The 21,341-nt window shown below is 47.3% G+C and overlaps 1 protein-coding gene across 1 annotated transcript; it reads left to right on the top strand.

Moving 5' to 3' along the window:
- Nucleotides 1-201: 201 nt before the first annotated feature.
- LOC102951503 (eukaryotic translation initiation factor 3 subunit C) lies at nt 202-20,845 on the top strand. Its single transcript, XM_007084072.2, has 21 exons — nt 202-293; nt 429-567; nt 2,109-2,174; nt 2,277-2,466; nt 2,863-2,988; nt 3,175-3,229; nt 3,358-3,467; nt 3,871-3,998; nt 10,932-11,091; nt 11,215-11,318; nt 11,763-11,904; nt 12,099-12,224; nt 12,359-12,452; nt 13,180-13,370; nt 13,591-13,815; nt 17,254-17,617; nt 19,812-19,971; nt 20,066-20,131; nt 20,221-20,308; nt 20,424-20,586; nt 20,674-20,845. The coding sequence occupies exons 2-21, from the start codon at nt 467-469 to the stop codon at nt 20,754-20,756; spliced, it is 2,742 nt and encodes a 913-aa protein (XP_007084134.1). The 5' UTR covers nt 202-293; nt 429-466; the 3' UTR covers nt 20,757-20,845.
- Nucleotides 20,846-21,341: the final 496 nt, after the last annotated feature.

Below are 21,341 nucleotides of genomic sequence, written 5' to 3' on the forward strand. Positions count from 1 at the left end.
AAAAGTAAACTCCCGGCCCTGAAATTTTGATTCCGCAGGAGGTGGCTGAGGATGTACCTGAGTAACAAAACGTGACAACATCGCGCAGTACGCTGTGAGACTCTTGAGGAACCGCCTTGCCTGCCAAGGTGACGTCAGGCCGGTCTCCGCCCCTGAGTGGCGCGAAGACCACTGGGAATTGTAGTCGCCGGTGTAGTTCAGCAGCATCTCCCGGAAGTGACGTAGCGTCCCGCCTTCCCTCTCTTTCCGTTTCCGCTGTGCCGGCTACGCAGTGTGACTCCCGAGTTGCGACGGTGTGTTTTTCTTGGGCCTTGTTCTTTGAGGAGGGGTCGCAGGTCGGGGTACTTGCGGGGACAGTGAGAGGTGGGGGTCGAGAGGTGACGACCCCAGTCCTTTCTTGTGGCCTGTGACTCCGGCTTTCCCCACAGGTCCCGCTGCGCCCGCCGCAGCCTCTCAGCCCGTCGCCATGTCGCGGTTTTTCACCACCGGTTCGGACAGCGAGTCCGAGTCCTCCCTGTCAGGGGAGGAGCTCGTCACCAAACCCGTCGGGGGCAACTACGGCAAACAGTGAGTGGGGGGACTGCGCGGGGTGACCAGTCGGGGCGTGCGGCGTTCGGCAGGCTCCGCGCGGCCGCGTATGTGGGAGAGGTGGGGAGGGGAGGTGGGGGTGAGAGCGAGAGCGAGTTCTCGAGAGTTCGAGGAACCAGAGCAGTAGTGTTGGCGGGACAGCCTTCATGCTTCGGGGTGCTGTGAATTGTGTACCACCCGCCGGGTACAAAGGATAGAGCCAGAGGTTTCCCACTGGCTGGGTCTGTTGCATCAGCTTCCTAACTGGCTTATATGTCCACAGCTTCTGTGCCACCTCTCCTCTGCTCGGCATGGGACTCCAACAAAAGTCGTGGTTATTCTGACCGCTAAAAAACGCTGCTCGCAAAAAGAAATCCAGAATGCTCGTTTGGTATTTCAGAGCTGCTTGATGTGGCTCTGAAGCCCAGCCACCTGGCGTTGTGGGCTGGTTCACAAACATCTATTTAAACATCTATTATTTTCCTTTTTTTTCGGGGGGGGGGGTGTTCTCTTAAATACCCTTTCCCTATCTCTGCGAATTAAAATTCTTTGCATCAGTGGAACGTTGTTTCTCCAACTTCCTTCCCACACGTGTCACCTTCACGATTTTTATTTTTTTTATTTTTATTTATTTATTTTTTTTAACGTTTTATTTATTTTTGAGACAGAGAGAGACAGAGCATGAACAGGGGAGGGTCAGTGAGAGGGAGACACAGAATCTGAAACAGGCTCCAGGCTCTGAGCTGTCAGCCCAGAGCCCGACGCGGGGCTCGAACTCACGGACCGCGAGATCATGACCTGAGCCGAAGTCGGCCGCCCAACCGACTGAGCCACCCGGCGCCCCACCTTCACGATTTTTATATCCCTGTGCGGTTTGAAAACACACATATGTACCCATGTGTACCTACCTGCATGCGATTTTATATTATTGCCGCAATCGGAAAACCAATATGACTTCTAACATAGAAAATGATTGGAAAGATTAATAAAATGGAAGGAAAAGAATGGAAGTGTGTTGCCAGCTGAATGCTGTCTGTGGTCCTATTAAAGAAAAGCGCTAGTAATGGAGATGTTAAAGCCATTAGGACTTTAACCTTGCCGTTGGCCTCTCACATTCTGGGAACCATTGCTTTCTGTGATCTAATTCAAATACCAGCTTCTTAAAGCCATTTCCTTTCATTCTAGTTGTGGTACCTTTTGTGTGTGTGTGTGTGTGTGTGTGTGTGTGTGTGTGTGTGTGCTTAGTTAGTTGTGTCTTCATGTAATAAGTTTTCTGACGCTGTGAATAAGCACCTTTATTTTTGAGAGGATGGGGATGGTCATTTTTGTAGGTGCAACAGTGACAAAAGGGCATTCTTGAAGTAGGCTTCAATAACGGGGTTATAGATGATGAAGTTTTGAAGAGGAAGACTCAAGGATGAGTGTGGTATGATGGCTTGAATATTTCCATTTTTTCTGTCCCGTCTGAGAAGGGCACTAGAGATCACTTGAAAAGACTGGAGCCAGGAAGGGAAGTTAGTGATCTCTGTTGTTTCAAACAGGCCGTTGTTGCTCAGTGAGGATGAAGAAGATACCAAGAGAGTTGTCCGAAGCGCCAAGGACAAAAGGTGAGGCCAGGGGGAGGCCGGGTGCTGGGGAGTCTCTGTAGCAGTGGTGGCTTTTCTGGTGTCGGTGGGCATGTCCAGTGTGATTTTGGGCTCCCTATCTAGGTTTGAGGAGCTGACCAACCTCATCCGAACCATCCGTAATGCCATGAAGATCCGGGATGTTACCAAGTGCCTGGAAGAGTTTGAGCTCCTGGGGAAAGCATATGGGAAGGCTAAGAGCATCGTGGACAAGGAAGGTGTCCCCCGGTTCTACATCCGCATCCTGGCTGACCTGGAGGACTATCTTAATGAGGTGTGATTCCTGTGGGTAAGGGTGGATCCAGAGGGGATCGTGGTCCTAGGACCTGTGCCTAACCCACTTCCAGGGATCCTGTCGCCTCTTGGTTGTTTGCTGTGTGTACGGTACTTCCTAGAACATAAGAAACGGGGGGATGAAGCGAGGAGAGGGACCTTTTTCGGCCAAGCATCTTAACCGTATTTGTTTTTATGTTGTTTATCTGTGGCTTCTCTTGTTTTGATGGTAATACACAAAGGATCTGTTTTTAAAAAATAACAATATGGTTGGTAAGTAGTACAGACGGTGTACAGATAGCAAAACTCATAGTGGTGTGCTGAAGCCTGGAGTTTAAGAAGATACCACTTAGTCACAGCCCCCTCTTCCCCCTTTCTGCCCTCTTCTTTCCTTTAGCTGTGGGAAGATAAGGAAGGGAAAAAGAAGATGAACAAGAACAACGCCAAGGCCCTGAGCACCCTGCGTCAGAAGATCCGAAAATACAACCGAGATTTTGAGTCCCATATTACAAATTATAAGCAGGTAGGGATGCTGGAGGCAGACCTTCTGCCCTGTGGGGACGGTGACTCCACGAGTGAGACAAAAGCGTTTGCAAACGGAAGATGTGACTAGAGAAGGAATCCGGTCACGACTGTCTGGGGTGAGGGGGTAGGCCGGGGTGGTGCTTGGCAGGCCTCGTGAATTATTCTCTCGTTTCCCTTTGTCAAGAACCCTGAACAGTCTGCAGATGAAGATGCTGAGAAGAATGAGGAGGATTCAGAAGGTGAGAGGGGACCCCCTTACTGCAGGCGGTTAGAGGCCCAGAGCTGGGGCTTCCCTCGGCCTGGCTTCTTCGCTGCCTTCAGCTTTGCTCTTGACCATCTGGCTCTCTCCTCGCTCCTCTGCCACCAGCCTCTTCGGATGAGGATGAGGATGAGGATGGAGTCAGCGCTGCAGCTTTCCTGAAGAAGAAACCAGAAGCCCCTTCTGGAGACAGTCGCAAGTTCCTCAAAAAAATGGAGGTAAGAGCCAGGGTGAGACTACGAAGGGTGATTTGCCTCCTGTGGACCGTTCTTCGGTCTTTGGGGAGAAGACTCCCAGAACCCTAGGGCTGGGAGGGGTGGGGTTAGTAGAGTCCGGTTTGGGAACAGGCTTCCCCTTGGATTAGAGCGCTGAGCGACCTGGGACAGAGAGAACAGAATAGATTCGGGGCCCAGCTCTGCCCCTGGGGAGCTGTGTGTCCCTGGAGCAAGCCAGCCCTTCGCTCTGGGCCTTGGCGGTCCAGTCCAGCTCCTAATATGCCGATTCACAAATGACCACTCGTGTTCTGCTCCTGAGAGACTCTGGAACGTGTGTTAGCTGGCAGAGCGGGTTGGCCAGTCGGCCTCCTCATCTTCTTCCTGCTGATTCTCTTGTTTCTGTAAGGATGAAGATGAGGATTCGGAAGATTCAGAGGATGATGAAGATTGGGACACGGGTTCCACGTCTTCTGATTCAGACTCAGAAGAGGAAGAAGGAAAACAGACCGTGTTGGCCTCAAGATTCCTTAAGAAGTAAGAAAAGTAGTGGTGCTTCAGGCGACAGTGGGGAGGGTGGGAAAGCCTGGCGTCGTCTTGAAGGCTGTTGCTTTTTCCACGGAATCCTTGCGGGTTGTTCAGGCCAGCGGGGGGACCTCGGGGTCGAGTATGTTGGGTGGCTAAGGGCACAAAGCTAATGTGTCTCATAAGATTGAGGATGGGATTTGGAAGCCCCGGGAGGCAAATATTTTAACTGGGACATGACTCCCCGTGTGTGGACTGAATGTGAATCTCTTTCTGGCCCCAACCAGCCATGCGTGCGATACTGGACAAGCTCCTTAACCTTTCCAGGTTCTGTCATCTAAAATGAGGGTTACTTGACCCTGCCTCCAAGGGTAGCTAAGAACGATGACATAGGGAAGTGGCTGAGCCCGGGGCCAGCACACGGCAGTGCCACTCTGACCCCTCTCCCTGAGAACGTCGTAGTGTGTAAAACAGAGACCATAGCAAGTCTTCCTGAACTTGGCCGGGACCGTCTTGGAATGGGGAAGGAGTCTGGTTTGGATTCTGGTTCCAGTCCTTAGTCCTGTGGTAGCTGTCAACTTTGCTACGTCACTGAACCTCCATAGGCTCTGTTTCTTCCTCTGAGGTCAAGGTGAAGAGCTGCCCCTGTGCACCTGGCAGGGGTCCAGTGTGGAGCTCACTGGTAACAGTGTTGCTTTCCTATAGGAACTGTTGCTGTTCTTGGGATTTGCTCTGCTTTCAGAAGTTAGGGTTGTGTTGCTTTAGGAGGTAGTGAGTTCTCTGACACTAGAGAGGACCAGGCACGGGCTAGTCTGGGAAGCATTTTTTATCCTGTGCTCCCCTTGACTGGTCAAGTCCAGTGAGCATGCGTATCTGATACGCGCTTACGCACAACACTTCTGACACCATACATGTGGGGTTTTTTTTTCTTCACACCTTCCACTTTCTCCAACTGTCCGGACACCAGCGTGGTGTTCAATATGCAGTTCGGTTCTGAAACTACCCGGAGTTAACTGCAGACCCCACAAGACTGCCCCCATCTCGGACACCAGTGGCAAGTCCAAGTTTGGCTCCTGGACTTCTGACTAACTAGCTGTAAATTCGGAGTTTCCACAACCCCCTCCTCAGTTGAGAATTTGCTAGAACAGCCCAAAGAACTTGGGAAAGCACTTTACCTGCTATTGCCCATTTATTTTAGAGGGGACAACTCAGGAACAGCGGGTTGGAAGACATGCGTAGGGCAGAGTATGGGAGAGCAGGCACAGAGCTCCCGTTCCCTCTGGGTGCCCCTCGTTCCTGATACCTTGATACATTCACCAACCAGGGAGCTTTCTAGACTTCATCATTTAGGGATTTTGGTGGAGGTTTCATTACCTTAGCATGATGGATTAAGTCATTGATGTCAGTCTCTCCAGTCCTTCTTCCCATCTTAATGGTCGTGGTGGGGCTGAACATTCCAAAACCCCCGATCATGCCGTCATCTTTCTGGCAACCAGCCCCCCTCCCTTTCCTTGGGCAACCACTGATTTGCTTTCTATCCTTAGAAAAGTTCGCGTTTTCTAGACTTTTACATAAATGGAATCACAGTATGTTACTTGATTGGGAGGGATTTGGCTTCTTTCACTCAGAATAATTATTTTGAGATTAAATTCATTCTTTTACTTTTCACTTTTTTCCTACTTTTTAACCCATTTCTAGATTGTCTTTTTTTTTCTCAGTTTGTTTCTCTACTGGCTTGGGAGTTACATCCTATCCTTTTGGAAATTACCCTTGATACATATTTTTTTAATTTTTTTTTTTTAACGTTTATTTATTTTTGAGACAGAGACAAAGCATGAACAGGGGAGGGTCAGGGAGAGGGAGACACAGAATCTGAAACAGGCTTCAGGCTCTGAGCTGTCAGCACAGAGCCCGATGGCGGGGTTCGAACTCACGGACCGCGAGATCATGACCTGAGCCGAAGTCGGCCGCTTAACTGACTGAGCCACCCAGGCGCCCCGATACATATTTTTTTAAACATGAAATTTTATTTTGTATACCTAGCCCAAAAAACACCTAAAATTAGATTTAGTTAAAATTCCAGTTGACAGAGGTTGGGTTAACAATAGAATCCTCAGAGGTCTTTGACATTGAGTTTGATTTCATAATGTCAAAGAATAATCCAGAGACACTGTTTTACTTGTATTACAAGACCAATTAAAAAAGTTTTTTTTCCTTTTTTAATGTTTATTTTTATTTTTGAGAGAGAGAGCACGAGCATAGGAGGGGCAGAGTGAGAGGGAGACACAGAATCCAAAGCAGGCTCCAGGCTCTGAGCTGTCAGCACAGAGCCCGACGCAGGGCTCAAACCCACAAACTGAGATCGTGACCTAAGCCAAAGTCGGACGCTCAACCAGCTGGGCCACCCAGGCACCCCACACAAGACCAGATTTTAAGATTGACTTCCAACCAAGAAAAAGAAAAAGATTTAAATAATAAAAAGGAACAAGGAGAAAGACAAAAACCACAGATGATATGGAACAGTAAATTCTGATTGCATGTATTTTCTCATTAACTAAGCCAACCAGCATTAGTGTTAGTTGTTAATGGGTTTTCTAGAAGCATGATAGTTTTTCCATAATGTTTGCAGGATCCTTTTTCACCATCTCCATAGTAAGCCAGTCTATATACCCTTTTCCTCAGAATTTCTCAGCTTTTTTTTTTTTTTCAGTGTCTTAAGTTTATTTATTTTGAGAGAAAGAGCATGAGTGTGTGAGAGAGGGGGAGGGACAGAGAGAAAGGGAGAGCAGGCTTCATGCTCAGTGCTCCAGCTCACTCGGGGCTCTGTGTCACAACTGAGAGATCCTCACCTGAGCCGAAATCAGGAGTTGGACGCTTAACCGACTGAGCCACCCAGTTGCCCGTCAGCTTTCGTTTCTCTGATTAAAACAAGCATATAAAGGAATGGATTTAATCTCAAGAGTTTGTCTCTTTTTCATGAGATGTCGTCTCTTAATGTCTAGCAACATTAAGGCACCTGGATATTAGGTAGTGGCTTTGGGCAGAAAATATGAGGACAATCAAAGATATTATGAGAAACACAAGAGTCTGTGTTTTATAAAGAAGCAGCTCTGAATTTTTTTTTAAGTTTGAGAGAGCGGGGGGGGGGGGGGGGCACGGAGAGAGAGAGAATTCAAGCAAACTCCTCACTTCCAGCACCAAGCCTGACGTGGGGCTCAAACCCATGAATCATGAGATCATGACCTGAGCCAAAATGACGCTTAATGGACTGAGCTACCCAGGCACCCCAGTTTAGGGAACTTTTTCTTTTTAATATTTATTTTAAGAGAGCATGTGTACTCTTTCATGTGTGAGTGGGGCAGGTGGAGAGAGAGAATCCCAAGCAGACTCCACACTTAGTGTGGGGCCCCATGCGGGGCTTGATCTTAAGACCACAAGGTCATGACCTGAGCTGATACCAAGAGTCAGATGCTTAACCAACTGAGCCATCCAGGTGTCCCCCAGTATAGTGAACTTTTAAAATCAAATAGCTTTTTTCTTTTTTTTTTTTTTTCCTCATGTGGCTTCTTTTCTTTTTCTATTATTTATTTTCTGAGAGCACGTGAGACGGGGAGGGGGTGGAGAGAGAGAGAGAAAGAATGAATCCCAAGCAGGCTCCATGCTTAGCATGGGGCCGGATACGGGACTCGATCGCTCAATCCTGGGATCATGACCTGAGCTAAAATCAAGAGTTGGACACTGAACTGACTGAATCACCCAGGCGCCCCACAAGTGGCTTTTTTCTTTCTTTCTTTCTTTCTTTTCTTTTCTTTTCTTTTCTTTCATTCTTTCCTTTTTTTTCATTATTTTTGAGAGAGAGACAGAGCACGAGTGGGGGAGGGGCAGAGAGAGAATCACAGAGACACAGAATCCAAAGCAGGCTCCAGGCTCTGAGCTGTCAGCACAGAGCCTGATGTGGGACTCAACCCCGCCAACTGTGAGATCATGACCTGAGCCAAAGTTGGGTGCTTAACCAACTGAGCTAACCAGATGCCCTCACTTTTCTCTTAATTGATTTATTTTTCAGGGTATTTGTCCAAGTACAATAAGATGTTATTGCACGTTTTTATTATAGTCTTGACTTTATTTATTATGGTATTTATTTAGGGTTATTCAGTTCTTAGCTAAGGAAATTAATATGAGGTTGGGGCTAAAATGTGTATTTAATTTGCTGTATGGGCCACGTTAGAGGTAAATGACAGATCATACAGTAATGTTTCTGAATTTATAATTGGGGTAGGAATTCTTAAGTACAGACTAATGAAATCTAATGTCTTAAATCCCTTCTGATAAATTGCCAAGTTACACTTTTTTTTCTATTCATTCCACAAATATTTATTGACTACCTGCCATGTTAGATGTATTGGTTCACAACAACCTTGGGAGTTCTGAGGGTGAAATTTGAAACCAGTCTCTGTACATGGAGGACAGGGAAAGACCAAGGAAAGAAGCAGATGATTCCAGGTTGGTATGTGGCAGGTTTAATAAGCAAAGGGACTCAAATACAAGACTTATCTTGGGAGGCTACAAGACTAGTGTTATCTCCGCACCTGCCTACCTGAATCATAAAAGTATAGATAGAGGTCTTAACGTGATAGTGTCACATATACAGTCCAGATGGTCTTAACACATCACTCACAAGGTTGCATTCTGGAAACGGCCCCCAAAGTGGGAATGGTGGGCAGAATGTACGTTGCAAGGACAGGGGAGAGGGTAAGGAGCCTCCTATTGCCTGTGTCCAGCTCAAGGGTTAACTGGCAGTCTTATCCCTTTGATGGCCTTCCAGCAGTGAGTTATCAAGATTTTTTTGAAATTTAGATAATACTTAATTGTCGAAAAGGTTAGCAGCGGAGAAAAAAGGCAAAAAAGATTAACATATCTTTAGTCTTGGGGCACCTGGGTGGCTCAGTCAGTTAAGTGTCCAACTTTGGCTCAGGTCATGATCTCGTGGTTTGTGAGTTCAAGCCCTGCATCAGGCTTTCTGCTCTCAGGACAGAGTCTGCTTCAGATCCTGTCTCTCTCTCTCAAAAATAATAAACATTAAAACAAACAAACACATCTTTAGTCTCTTGGCCGTGTGTTTAAGTAGAAGTGTATTTGGTGATGCTCTTTTGCAACAGTAGCTTGTCTCTGTTGGATGTATAACTGAGAGCGTAAGCATTAGTTTTCTGGTAATTTCTAACAACATGTGAATATACCAAAGTGTTATCTGTCATAGTAGAGAGGTCAAGCCAAGTTTTAGTCCTTCAGTTAGAATTTCGTAGGGTGAGAAGGGGTGCCTGGTTGGCTCAATTGAAGTGTGCCACTGTTGACCTCAGGGTTGTGAGTTTGAGCCCCATGTTGGGTATAGAGATTACTTAAAAATAAAATCTTAAAAAAGAAATTTTTTTTTTCATAGGGTAAGAGTTGTGTTTTTGAAGTATAAATCCCAACCCCCTCAGGGTTAGGAGTAAAACTTTAGGGTGAGAAAGATGAAGGTCTTTTGAAGTTTAAGCTGCATTGGTTTTTAAATAGCATTAGGTTTTTTGATCTTCTCAGAGCTTTAGAGTTGATATGACCAAGAGATTTCAGTTTAATGAGCATACTTTGCATGTTTGCAAAGTATTTTACCTATAAAGTGTGTTTTTATCATTAGTATGGCAGTAGTATGGAGAGAAAACGAACAAGCTGTTGTTAAGAGTTCTGGCATATGTCCTTTGGCAAGGGGAAAAGTTTAATCCAGCTGGCAAGTGTATAAACTGTTTCTAAAATATATTCAGACCTTTTAAACAATTCAAATGAGATTTATTTTTATTTTTTATTAATTTTTTTAATGTTTATTTTTGAGAGAGGGCAAGTGGGGGAGGGGCAGAGAGAGGGGGACAGAGGATCCCAAGCAGGCTCTGCACTGACACCAGCAAGCCTGATACAGAGATGAAACTCACGAACCTCGAGATCATGACCTGAGCCGAAGTTGGACACTCAATCGACTAAGCCACCCAGGTGCCCCAAAATTTATTTTTAGATGTCTAAATGGCAGTTGATGGGGTGCCTGGATGGCTCAGTTGGTTGAAAATCCGACTGTTAATTTCAGCTCAGGTCATGATCCTAGGGTTGTAGGATCAAGCCCTGTATTGGCGTGGAGCCTGCTTAAGATTCTCTCTCTCCTTCTGCTCCTCTCCCCTGCTTGTGTGCCCTCTCTGTTGATAATTTGTCTTTTGAAACTCGAAAGATTTTTTTGTTAGTATCTATGTAAAGTTTGTGATAACTTCTCTCTGATTTGGGGTTTGTATTTCATTAGATAAGTGTTAAAGCCTGGAGATGGTTTCAGACACCAAGTGGCTTAAGACCACTTTGGGGTAGCCACTGATCTTTTTCACTTTTGTGGGAGAATTTTGTTGTCTTACGCTATTGTTTTTTAAATTCAGAACTTAGGTTAATTGTCATAAGCAGGGAGCAGACAGTCTAGGAACAGCAGTTTTTTTACACTAAGTTCAAACTGATTAGTTGTTGGCTGGTGAAAAGATCAGTCTGGATAGAGCAACTGGTATTAAAAGCTACATAGCTTATCAATATAGGTTTTTCTGGAAAACCTGAGAGGTTAGCTATGGGACAACATGGCAGGCTGCTTTTGTGTCTCCCGCGGCTGGGTGGGCCCCTCTACCTCATTAGACCAGGCCACACTGTTTCCGCCATAAGAGTTTCTTAGTGGGTGTGATATGGTGACAGACCTTGGTAAGTAGCCTGTCAAGTTCACAAGCTTGATAGTCCTTGCTTTGGTTATGGTTATGGTTGACCCAAGCTCATTCTCACAGATTGTAACTTGAACCCAGGGCTGGATGGAGGGGAAGGGGAAGTTCATGGGAAGAAGCAGCCTCAGAGGTGGACTGGGACTGGTCTTTCACCTTCTCCCATGTCTCCTGGCAGGGCCCCTACCACCGAGGAGGACAAGAAGGCGGCCGAGAAGAAACGAGAGGACAAAGCCAAGAAGAAGCACGATAGGAAATCTAAGCGCCTGGATGAGGAGGAGGAGGACAATGACGGCGGAGAGTGGGAAAGGGTCCGGGGGGGTGTGCCCCTTGTTAAGGTGAGGACAGTAGTATCAAGATGAATTGGGAAATGGTTTGGTAGAGCATACAGCTGTCTCCCTGCCCCACTCAGGGCTTGGGAGAAAAGTTAGGGCAAGAATGATGGGACATGTGTTGCCTAGGAGAAACCAAAAATGTTTGCCAAGGGAACTGAGATCACCCATGCTGTTGTCATCAAGAAACTGAATGAGATCCTACAGGCACGAGGCAAGAAGGGAACTGATCGGTAAGATTCACGGGCCTGGACTGGGAATGCTCTTTTTCTTTAAGACACAGGTAGAGATTAGTGGGGAAATAATGCTGTTTTGGGAAGACCTATATGTGGCTATAGTTGAAGGAATGGTATATGTGGAACTTACCGGTCCAGTTTCTGCTATTGACTCTCTCTTTGATCTTAAACCAATCACTTAACCTTTTGGGATTGTTTGCTCCTCTGTAAAACGGAAATGATGCTCTCTTTAGTTATTTGGTGCCTAAAGAGGATGGCAGATTGTTAGTGTTATTGCTGCTTCTGTTTGGAATTTATAAAGGAGAAGCAAGGACGCGGGTGGTGAGGTTAGGGGGTTAGTGGGAATGACACTGCCTTGCTTGTTGGCAGAGGGCACATTGCGTGACAGGAGGAGGGTTTTGATTTGTCTCCGATGCCTCACCCACCTGTGCTCCCCTCCAGTGCAGCCCAGATTGAGCTGCTACAGCTGCTCGTTCAGATTGCATCTGAAAACAACCTGGGAGAGGGTGTCATAGTCAAGATCAAGTTCAATATCATCGCCTCTCTTTATGACTACAACCCAAACCTGGCCACGTACATGAAGGTGAGGGCAATGAAGAACCATCCCAGAGCTGAGCTGGTGGGTTGGGGGTGTGGGGTGCCTAGTGTCTTAAAACTCGAGGGCTGTGGAAGCAGTCTTGGTAGTTGAAGGCCCTGTGGATTCCTGGTGAAGGAGTTCTTGGGAGGCCTCTGTTTCTTCCACCTTCACACCTCTGACTGCCATCTGATCTCTTGCAGCCTGAGATGTGGCAGAAGTGCCTAGACTGCATCAATGAGCTCATGGACATCCTGTTTGCAAACCCCAACATCTTTGTTGGAGAGAACATTCTGGAAGAGAGTGAGAACCTGCACAATGTTGACCAGGTAAAGAGAGAAATTGGAGGCTATTTGGAGGTGTATGTTTTTTCCTTGGGAAGGCTCAGTGGAGACAGGAGGGTTGAAGTCTGGCACTGAGATCTGGGCTAATTTATTTGCTCCTCCCCTACCTTCCTTTTCAGCCACTGCGTGTCCGTGGCTGTATCCTAACCCTGGTAGAACGAATGGATGAAGAATTTACCAAAATAATGCAAAATACTGATCCTCACTCCCAAGGTGAGCCTGGGCAAGCGTGGGCATCAGTTAGAGGAAAGGTGCAGGGAATGAAACAAAGCATTATATTAGCAGAGTGTCTGGGGAGCCAGCCCTTACTTAGCCCAGCATTCACACACACGACCTGGGAAGATGCTAGGCCCCACCCCCATCGCTTCTGATTCAGTAGATCTGGGGAAGGGGCTCCAAATTTTGCATTTCTTACATGTTCCCAGGTGATGCTGCTGTCTGGGGACTACACTTTGAAAATCCTTGAGGTCTGGCCTCAGTCCACTTTGCTTAGCTTGGATCCAGAGGCATTTGGGTTGGGGGAAATACAGGACGCTTACTCCGTGAAATTGGAGTGTGCCCACCTGTCCCCTGGGTCAGGCGTGTAGTGATGAACAAGTCAGCCAGAGGCCTTTCAGGCTCGTGGAGCTTACGATTTGGTGCTGGAGAAAGGAGAAAGCCATTTCAGTAAGTAAATAAATGAGACAGTTCTAGATCATGGCTGGAGAAGGCGACAGAAAGCAGGGGCCGTTGGCATGGGGAGAGGTTCGTCGGAAGAGCACACCCGACGGGAATGGAAAGCGACTTCGGTGTGTCCAGGGAGGGGATGGTGTTTTCAGGGCACCGTGAGGAGACTTTGCTGATGGGCGCAGAAACCACATGGAGCTAACTGGGTTGGTCGGGGACGCACGATGAGGAGAGGCGGGTGCCCGGCTGAGATGAGGGACGCCCTCCTTTCCAGAGTACGTGGAGCACCTGAAGGATGAGGCGCAGGTGTGTGCCATCATTGAGCGCGTGCAGCGCTACCTGGAGGAGAAGGGCACCACTGAGGAGATCTGTCGCATCTATCTGAGGCGCATCCTCCACACCTACTACAAGTTTGACTACAAGGCCCATCAGCGGCAGCTTACCCCCCCTGAGGGCTCCTCGAAGGTGAGTCTTAGCAGCCAAGTCACAGCGGGAGGGAAGTGCCTGTCAGGACTTCGTGGCAGATCTGTTCCCTGGGAATTCTCTGGGGTGGAGCAGGGAGGGAGACTTGGAGGGACTAGACGGAGGCTGGACGGCGTCTCACCTTTGATCGCGGAGGCCTGAGCCATTGTCTCTACGGTACTTTCCTTTCGACGACATCCCCCCCCCCCCCCCCCGCCCCCAGTCTGAGCAAGACCAGGCAGAAAACGAGGGCGAGGACTCCGCTGTGCTGATGGAGAGGCTGTGCAAGTACATCTATGCCAAGGACCGCACAGACCGTATCCGCACGTGCGCCATCCTCTGCCACATCTACCACCACGCCCTGCACTCCCGCTGGTACCAGGCCCGCGACCTCATGCTCATGAGCCACCTACAGGACAACATTCAGCATGCGGACCCGCCAGTACAGGTAGGATGGGAAAGAGGCGCTCTGGCCCCGGTGGCAAAGGGATACCAGGCCAGGCCCCTGTCTGGAGGCAGAATGGCTCGGCCAGGTTAGTCACCTCTCTGGCCGGTGCAGACGTGAGCGGGCGCTTGGTCCTTCCCAGATGCCAGCATTCTCTGATCCCCCTGCACGTTAGCATATTATTTCCTGTTCTGACACCACTGGAGTCCTCTGGGATGGAGCTTTGGGTTCAGCTAACATTTTTCATCCCTACTGCGTGTCTAGTTCAGAGCATTAGGAGAGCTCTTGTTTTAATAGGAGGAGAACGGTAGCAAGTTGTTAAACTAAGGAAAGACGGGACCCGGGTGCAGGGTGATGTGTTAGGACCTCTACGCGTGTGGCAGTAGTGGGGGACATTTTCACATAGGAGTGCAGTGTCATCTAGGTGCAGATCTGTAAGCGTGTATTTGAAACAGTGAAGCAGTATTGACGTGGTGAATCCATGGTGAACCCGAGCGGTGGCGGTTTTTAAACAGCGCTTCCATTTGTTCTCTTTTATTCCAGTGTATGAATTTATCACAAGTTCTTGATGTGTCTTCTTGGTAGATGCCTCGTCTGTTTCCAGCATGGGGCTGTTATAAAGAAGCTGTCATGAGCATTTATAAGCCTTTGTGTGGTTGTATGTTTTCTCCTGGGTAAATGGTTGAGAGTAGAACTGCTGTGTGCTAGTTTAGGTCTGCGTCCAGTCATAAGAAACCCAAAAGTGCCGACGCCACTTTACACTCCTGCCATAATGTGTGGATATTATAGTTCTTGTCGATATTTGGCATTTTCAGTCTTAATATAAGCCACGTTGGTCGTTATGTGGTAGTATCTCATTATGGCACTGATTTGTATCTCCCTCATAACCTGAAGTTGAATACTTTTTCACGTTTATTGATTCTTGTCTTTTTTTTTTTTTTTAAACTTTTGTTTATGTTTGAGAGAGAGTGTGCATGCGCGCATGCAAGAAGGGGTTGGGGACAGAGAGAGAGGGAGACAGAGGATCCAGAGTAGGCTCTGCTCTGACAGCACAGAACCCGAAGCAGGAGTCAATTCAAACCATGAGATCATGACCTGAGCCAAAGTCGGACGCTTAACCGACTGAGCCACCCTGGTGCCCCTCTTTATGTCTCTTCTTTCGTGAAATGTCTGGTCACCTCTCCCCTGTCCTCCATTTTGAAGATTGGATTGTTCCATTTTTTTATTATTGGATACCAATCCTTTGTCATATAAATGTTTTCCAAATATTTTGTTCCTGTCTGTGGTCTGCCTGTTCGTTTTTAACACCATGTTTTGTGTAGTCTAATTTATCAGGGTTTTTTTAGTGCTTATTACTTTCGGGATCCTATCTAATGAAGTCTTTGCAGTTCATGAAGATACTTGTTTTTTTTTAAGTTCTTAAAAGTCTTAGCTTTCATGTTTAGATCTATGATTTTGATATATGGTATGAAGTTAGTATATTTTTGTTTTGTTTCCTTCATTCATCTCTGTCCTTAGGCCAGTCCCACACTGTCTTGATTCCTCTGCCCGTAGAGTAAGTCTCCCAAGTCAGGTGGTAGGAGTCTTCCCACTTTGTTCTTTTTTAAGATGCTTTGAGTATTCTGTGACCTTTGCATTTCCACATAAATCTTCAAATTCTCTTGTCAATTTCCACAAAAATGCCTGTTGGAATTTTATGGAATCTGTAAATGAATTTTGAGAGGACTGACATCTTAACAACATTGAACCTTTGGATCTAAACACTTTATCTTTTTGTTTTATTTGTTTCTGCAGTGTTCTGTGGATTTCACTGTAGATGCATTACACATTTTCTAAGAAATTATTCCTGAATGTTACGAGTTTCAATGCTGTGTAAATGGACTTGTTTTTTATCTCAGTTTCTAATTGCCAATTAACTACTTGTGTATAAAAAAAACGATTCATTTTTGTATTTTGGCCTTGAATGCATCTGTTGGGCTAAATTCACTTATTTGGTTTAGCATTCAATAGATAATGCTTAAGATTTTCTGCTAAAGCACTCACATCATGTACACGTAGACAGTTTTATTACTATGTCAGTCTTTAGGACTTTCCTTTTTTATTTCTTGCCATGTTGTGGTAACTCAAATTTCCAGTACTTAGTGCTGAGTAGAAGTACTGAGAGCAAGCACCTTGTCTTGCCCCCCAGCCTTAGGGGAGCAGTCGGCATTTTACCACTGAGTGTGATGTTAGCAGTAGCATTTTTGTAGGTACATTTTCTCAGATTGAGGAAGTTCTTTTCTGATTCTAGCTGACCCAAGAATTTTTGTCCTAAGTAGATGTTGAATTTTGTCCAGAGCTTTTTCTGCATCTGCTGAAATGATGCAATGATTTCTCCTTTATTGTGTTCATAGGGTGAGTAACCATGGTTTTAGATTTTTGTATCAGCTTTTCGTTCCAGAGATACATCCCCGTTGATCAAGATATATTATGTCATTCATCTATTGCTGCATTTTGTTTGCTAATATTTTTTCAGGCTCTTTGCATCTGTGTTCATGACTGATACTGACCTGTATATTTCTGTTGTTATAATAAAGAGTTTATCTGCCCCCACCCCCAGAAATCTGCACCACCTGAAATCTTCCCGTCTTAATTAGTGGCAAGTCCATACTTCAGTTGCCTAGGCCAGAAGCCTCGGAGTCGTTAATTCTTATTTTTCTCTCATGTGCCACGTCTCATTCCCCAGCCGTTCCTGTTCAGAGTCCATACCTGACCACTCATTACTTCCATCGCTCCCCTCTGGCCTGAGCCACTGTCATCTTCCTGGTGTCTGTTTCTGCTCTTACTTCCCTTCCCTACAGCAGCCAGGGTTAACCTCGTTAAGTCAGATTATACCACCTGTTTTCTCAGAACCTTCCCATGGTTTCCCATCTCAACATCCTTAACGTGGCTTCCAGGGCCGTGTGCTTGCCTCTCCAATTTTTGCTCACATCTTTACTGGCTCGGGCTGAATCACACTCCTTGTTCCTTGAGTGCACCTGGCACAGTTCTTCCATAAAGCCTTTGCATTGACTTTTCCTTTTTTTCTAGAATACTCTTCTCCCACATATCTGCATGACTTTTTCTATCAGGTTTCTATTTAAACTTTACCTTCAAAATGAGGCCTTCCCTGGTTATCCTATGGAAAAATTGTGAGTTCCTACCACCACCGCCACCACCCAGACTCCCTTCTTAACTCTTCTGTTTAATTTTTCTCCTTGGCATGAGTCACTGTCTGCATGCTGTGGTTATTTTGTCCTCCATACCCTTATCCCTAGAACGTAAGCTCCGCGGAAGGATAGCGACTCGTGTGTTTTGCTCCCTGTCCCGGCCCACAGCCCGGTGCTCGGTGTAGATTTCTGGAGCAGATGAACAGCTTGCCTCATGGTCGTCACTTCTGAGTGCATTGCCCTTTGTCCCCAGATCCTGTACAACCGCACCATGGTGCAGCTGGGCATATGTGCTTTCCGCCAAGGCCTGACCAAGGACGCTCACAACGCCCTGCTGGACATTCAGTCGAGCGGCCGGGCCAAGGAGCTTCTGGGCCAGGGTCTGCTGCTGCGCAGCCTGCAGGAGCGCAACCAGGAGCAGGAGAAGGTGGAGCGGCGCCGGCAGGTGCCCTTCCACCTGCACATCAACCTGGAGCTGCTGGAGTGCGTGTATCTGGTGTCCGCCATGCTCCTGGAGATCCCTTACATGGCTGCCCACGAGAGTGATGCTCGCCGGCGCATGATCAGCAAGCAGTTCCATCACCAGCTGCGCGTGGGCGAGCGGCAGCCCTTGCTGGGTGAGTGTGGGGCTCTGCGGTGCCGCAGACTCCCCTCATCGGGCCCTCGCTTCCCCTTTATTCGGAGGATTACGAGAAGCTGAAGGGAATAACTTTCACCCCGAGATGATTCTGTCTGATGGGATGATCTCTCCACGTGTAACCTAGAAGTGTTCCTTTTACTCAATAGTCTCTGCAGTCTCTTGCTCTGGGATATGGTGTCTTAGCTTACAGATTAAGCTCCTTACTTCCTGTCGTTCTTCTCTTCAGTCGATGTTTCCCAGCGTTATCTTTTTTTTTTTTTTTTTTTTAAGTAGGCTCCACGCCCAGCGTGGAGCCAGTGTGGGGCTTGAATTCATGACCCTCAGATCAAGACCTGAGCTGAGGTCAAGAGTTGGTCTCTTAACCATCTGAGCCACCCAAGCACCCCCTCAGCATTATCTACCTACCAAATTTATGATGTTATACACCCCCAGTACCTTCCAGAGTTCTTCATTGTCTATGGAATAAAGTCCAGCCTCCTTAACTAAGTTAAACTCTTCATGACCTGACTCCAATGATAGTTTTTATTTAACACAAACTTACATAGTACCTTTTTTCTGGCTGGCACTGTTTTAAGTGTTTTCCAAATAACGATACTGTTTTATAAATAATACACTTAATTGTCGTTAGTAATAACCGTGTGATATGGGTACCATTATTAACTTCTTGTTTCCTGAGGCATGGGGGTTAAGTGACTTAACCCAAGTCTTGGTTGGTTAACCAAGTTAACCCGAGGTTAACACAGCTGATATGTGTCTCTCTAATCTTTCTTTTTTTTCTCATTTTTCCTTTTGTGCACATTGTTTTCTACCAACCCAACTAGACCTTTGGCATTTGAAAATCTAACATTGGCTCCTTTGATCACCTGAAGGTCTGATCGATCAGTCCAGGGGTTGAATGGGATGTGATTTCACTGGGAAAGGAATGGTGCCCTTCTGGTGGGGTTGGTGCCTGAAGGACTTGGTGAGGGACCAAGCTTACTGTCCACAGCCACATCCCCTCAGTTCTGTCTTCTACTGGTTGTGTTAACTGCTGGTGCCCCTTTTACAAATTTTGTCTGCCTTGTGTAGTGAAACTTTGTTTTCTTTTAATTGGAAAATTTATAGTGAAAGTCTGTTTCCAGCATCACTTACGGCTCTCTGGTTCACTACAGTCCCTGCCTCTCTATTACTGTCTAAAACCAAAAGGCAGTTTCTGTCTCTGTTCTGCACTACTGCTCGTTTTATGTAGAGAAATACTCCTTTGAACCTCTAACTTTGCCTCTTTTAAATTTTTTTTTTTTTTAACGTTTATTTATCTTTGAGACAGAGAGAGACAGAGCATGAACGGGGGAGGAGCAGAGAGAGAGGGAGACACAGAATCGGAAGCAGGCTCCAGGCTCTGGGCCATTAGCCCAGAGCCCGACGCGGGGGTCGAACTCACGGACCGTGAGATCGTGACCTGAGCTGAAGTCGGACGCTTAACCGACTGAGCCACCCAGGCACCCCTAACTTTGCCTCTTTTAAAAGTCACAGAGTAGAAGCTGACCAGAAGTGTGTTCTCTTAGTCTTATTCATACATTTCTCTTTGGGGCTGATCTGTTATATCTTTGAGCTTGCTGTCTGTTCCAGGTTCTGCCATGTTCGTGTTTCTTTATACCTACCATCCGTTTCCAGTCTTAAGAGTTTTTGCACTTGCCTGTCAACTCGGAATTCCTGTGACTCTTGTTAGCCACGTTTTCTCTTCCTGGCTTGTCTTTAAGGAAAAATTAGCTGAACAGCGTGATATACAGATCTGTTCAAAATCATGAAGGTAGTGTAAGAAGGAATGAGGTTTGGTAACTGTTTTTCCAGCTGAGATATTAGAAATTGTTTTAGGTCAAGAAACCTCCTAAGAACCTGATGAAAGCTGGGGACCTTTCCCTGGGAAGATGTACATGAGGATAGGCGCAACAATTTGCCAACATTTTCAAGGCGCTCACCAGTCCCGATGCGTGTCATAAACTGATTTAGTCCAAATAAACGTATTCTGATGTTAAGTGATTTCTGCAATCACATGGCTATTTAATGGGGAGCTGGGAGAGTCCCAGTCTGGTTGTTTGCTCTCTCGTCCAGTGTTCCTCCTTGGATAGTGCCCAAGGTGGGAGCTATGTTGCCAAGCTTCCCTAAGCCCTGCCTCATTCCCAACCTTTCAGGTCCCCCTGAGTCAATGAGGGAACATGTGGTGGCTGCCTCCAAAGCTATGAAGATGGGCGACTGGAAGACCTGCCACAGTTTCATCATCAATGAAAAGATGAATGGCAAAGTGTGGGACCTTTTCCCTGAGGCTGACAAAGTCCGAACCATGCTGGTTAGGTGAGCGGAAAGGAAGGCCATGGTGGGTGGGGAAGACAAGACTGGTTGGTCTCCTTCAGTGGAGATGTTCCCCCTTTCTCCCTTCTCCCCACAGGAAGATCCAGGAAGAGTCACTGCGGACCTACCTCTTCACCTACAGCAGTGTCTATGACTCCATCAGGTAGGATGGACCCCGAGGAGGTACAGGGGGCCCAGCTTCGTAGTCAAAGCTCCTAATTGCTCCCTGCTTCCTGCCTTGCTTCTCCACAGCATGGAGACCCTGTCTGACATGTTTGAACTGGACCTGCCCACCGTGCACTCCATCATCAGCAAGATGATCATTAACGAGGAGTTGATGGTAAGGGCCAGGGTGATACATGGGCAGGCAGGTGGAGTCATGGGGAGTTCCAGTGGAGATCTCCAGTCAGCTTAGAGACCTGTGTCGCGTCCGTTCTCTCTCTCCCTCCCATCAGGCCTCCCTGGACCAGCCGACGCAGACCGTGGTGATGCATCGCACCGAGCCCACCGCCCAACAGAACCTGGCTCTGCAGCTGGCTGAGAAGCTGGGCAGCCTGGTGGAAAATAACGAGCGGGTGTTTGACCACAAGCAGGGGACCTACGGTGGCTATTTCCGAGGTAAGTGGTTCTGTTTCTCTGCTCTCCCAGGGTGCTGGCCCCCTTCCTGCCTCTTCACTGTCATTCACCTCCTCCCCCGTCCTGCAGACCAGAAGGACGGCTACCGCAAAAACGAGGGCTACATGCGCCGGGGTGGCTACCGCCAGCAGCAGTCTCAGACAGCCTACTGATCACTTCCTCTGTTCCTGTGGCCTCACCCATTCAACCCCGAAGTCCTCAACCACACTCTGACTTATTAAAGTTCTGTTTTGAGTTGTTACGGTTCCTGTTGTCTGCATGTCGCCACAGAGGTGGGTCGGACATGTTCATTTGCTAATTGTATTTCTGCGCCTTCCGCCACATGATAGGCACGAGGCTCAGGACGCAGAGGTGACTTGTGCATGTCGCTGACTTCAGAGCTTGCTGCTCTTTGACGTTCGACAGAAAGTTCTAATAACATGTGAGAAGTTGCTTTTTTTTTAACGTTTGTTTATTTTTGAGAGTGAGAGAGAGCACGAGCGGGAGGGGCAGAGAGAGGGAGACACAGAATCGGAAGCAGGCTCCAGGCTCTGAGCTGTCAGCACAGAGCCCAACTCGGGGCTTGAACCCACGAACCGCGAGACCATGACCTGAGCCGAAGTCAGGCTTAACCAGCCGAGCCACCCAGGTGCCCCATGTGATAAGTTCTAAGGGTATGAAAGGCAGTGGGTGTGCCGAATAGGATGTAGTGATGGTTGGACCTTGGTGGGGGTTGGGTGGTGGTTCCCCAGGCAGGG

Source organism: Panthera tigris, chromosome E3 (genome assembly GCF_018350195.1).
Source record: "Panthera tigris isolate Pti1 chromosome E3, P.tigris_Pti1_mat1.1, whole genome shotgun sequence".
Lineage (NCBI taxonomy): Eukaryota > Metazoa > Chordata > Mammalia > Carnivora > Felidae > Panthera > Panthera tigris.

Excerpts from the sequence above, each read along its gene's own strand:
- LOC102951503 (XM_007084072.2), top strand. The coding sequence starts at position 467 with ATGTCGCGGTTTTTCACCACCGGTTCGGACAGCGAGTCCGAGTCCTCC. Across the intron at positions 2,467-2,862 it reads TGGAGGACTATCTTAATGAG|CTGTGGGAAGATAAGGAAGG; the intron begins GTGTGATTCCTG and ends TCTTTCCTTTAG. Across the intron at positions 11,092-11,214 it reads GGGGTGTGCCCCTTGTTAAG|GAGAAACCAAAAATGTTTGC; the intron begins GTGAGGACAGTA and ends TGTGTTGCCTAG.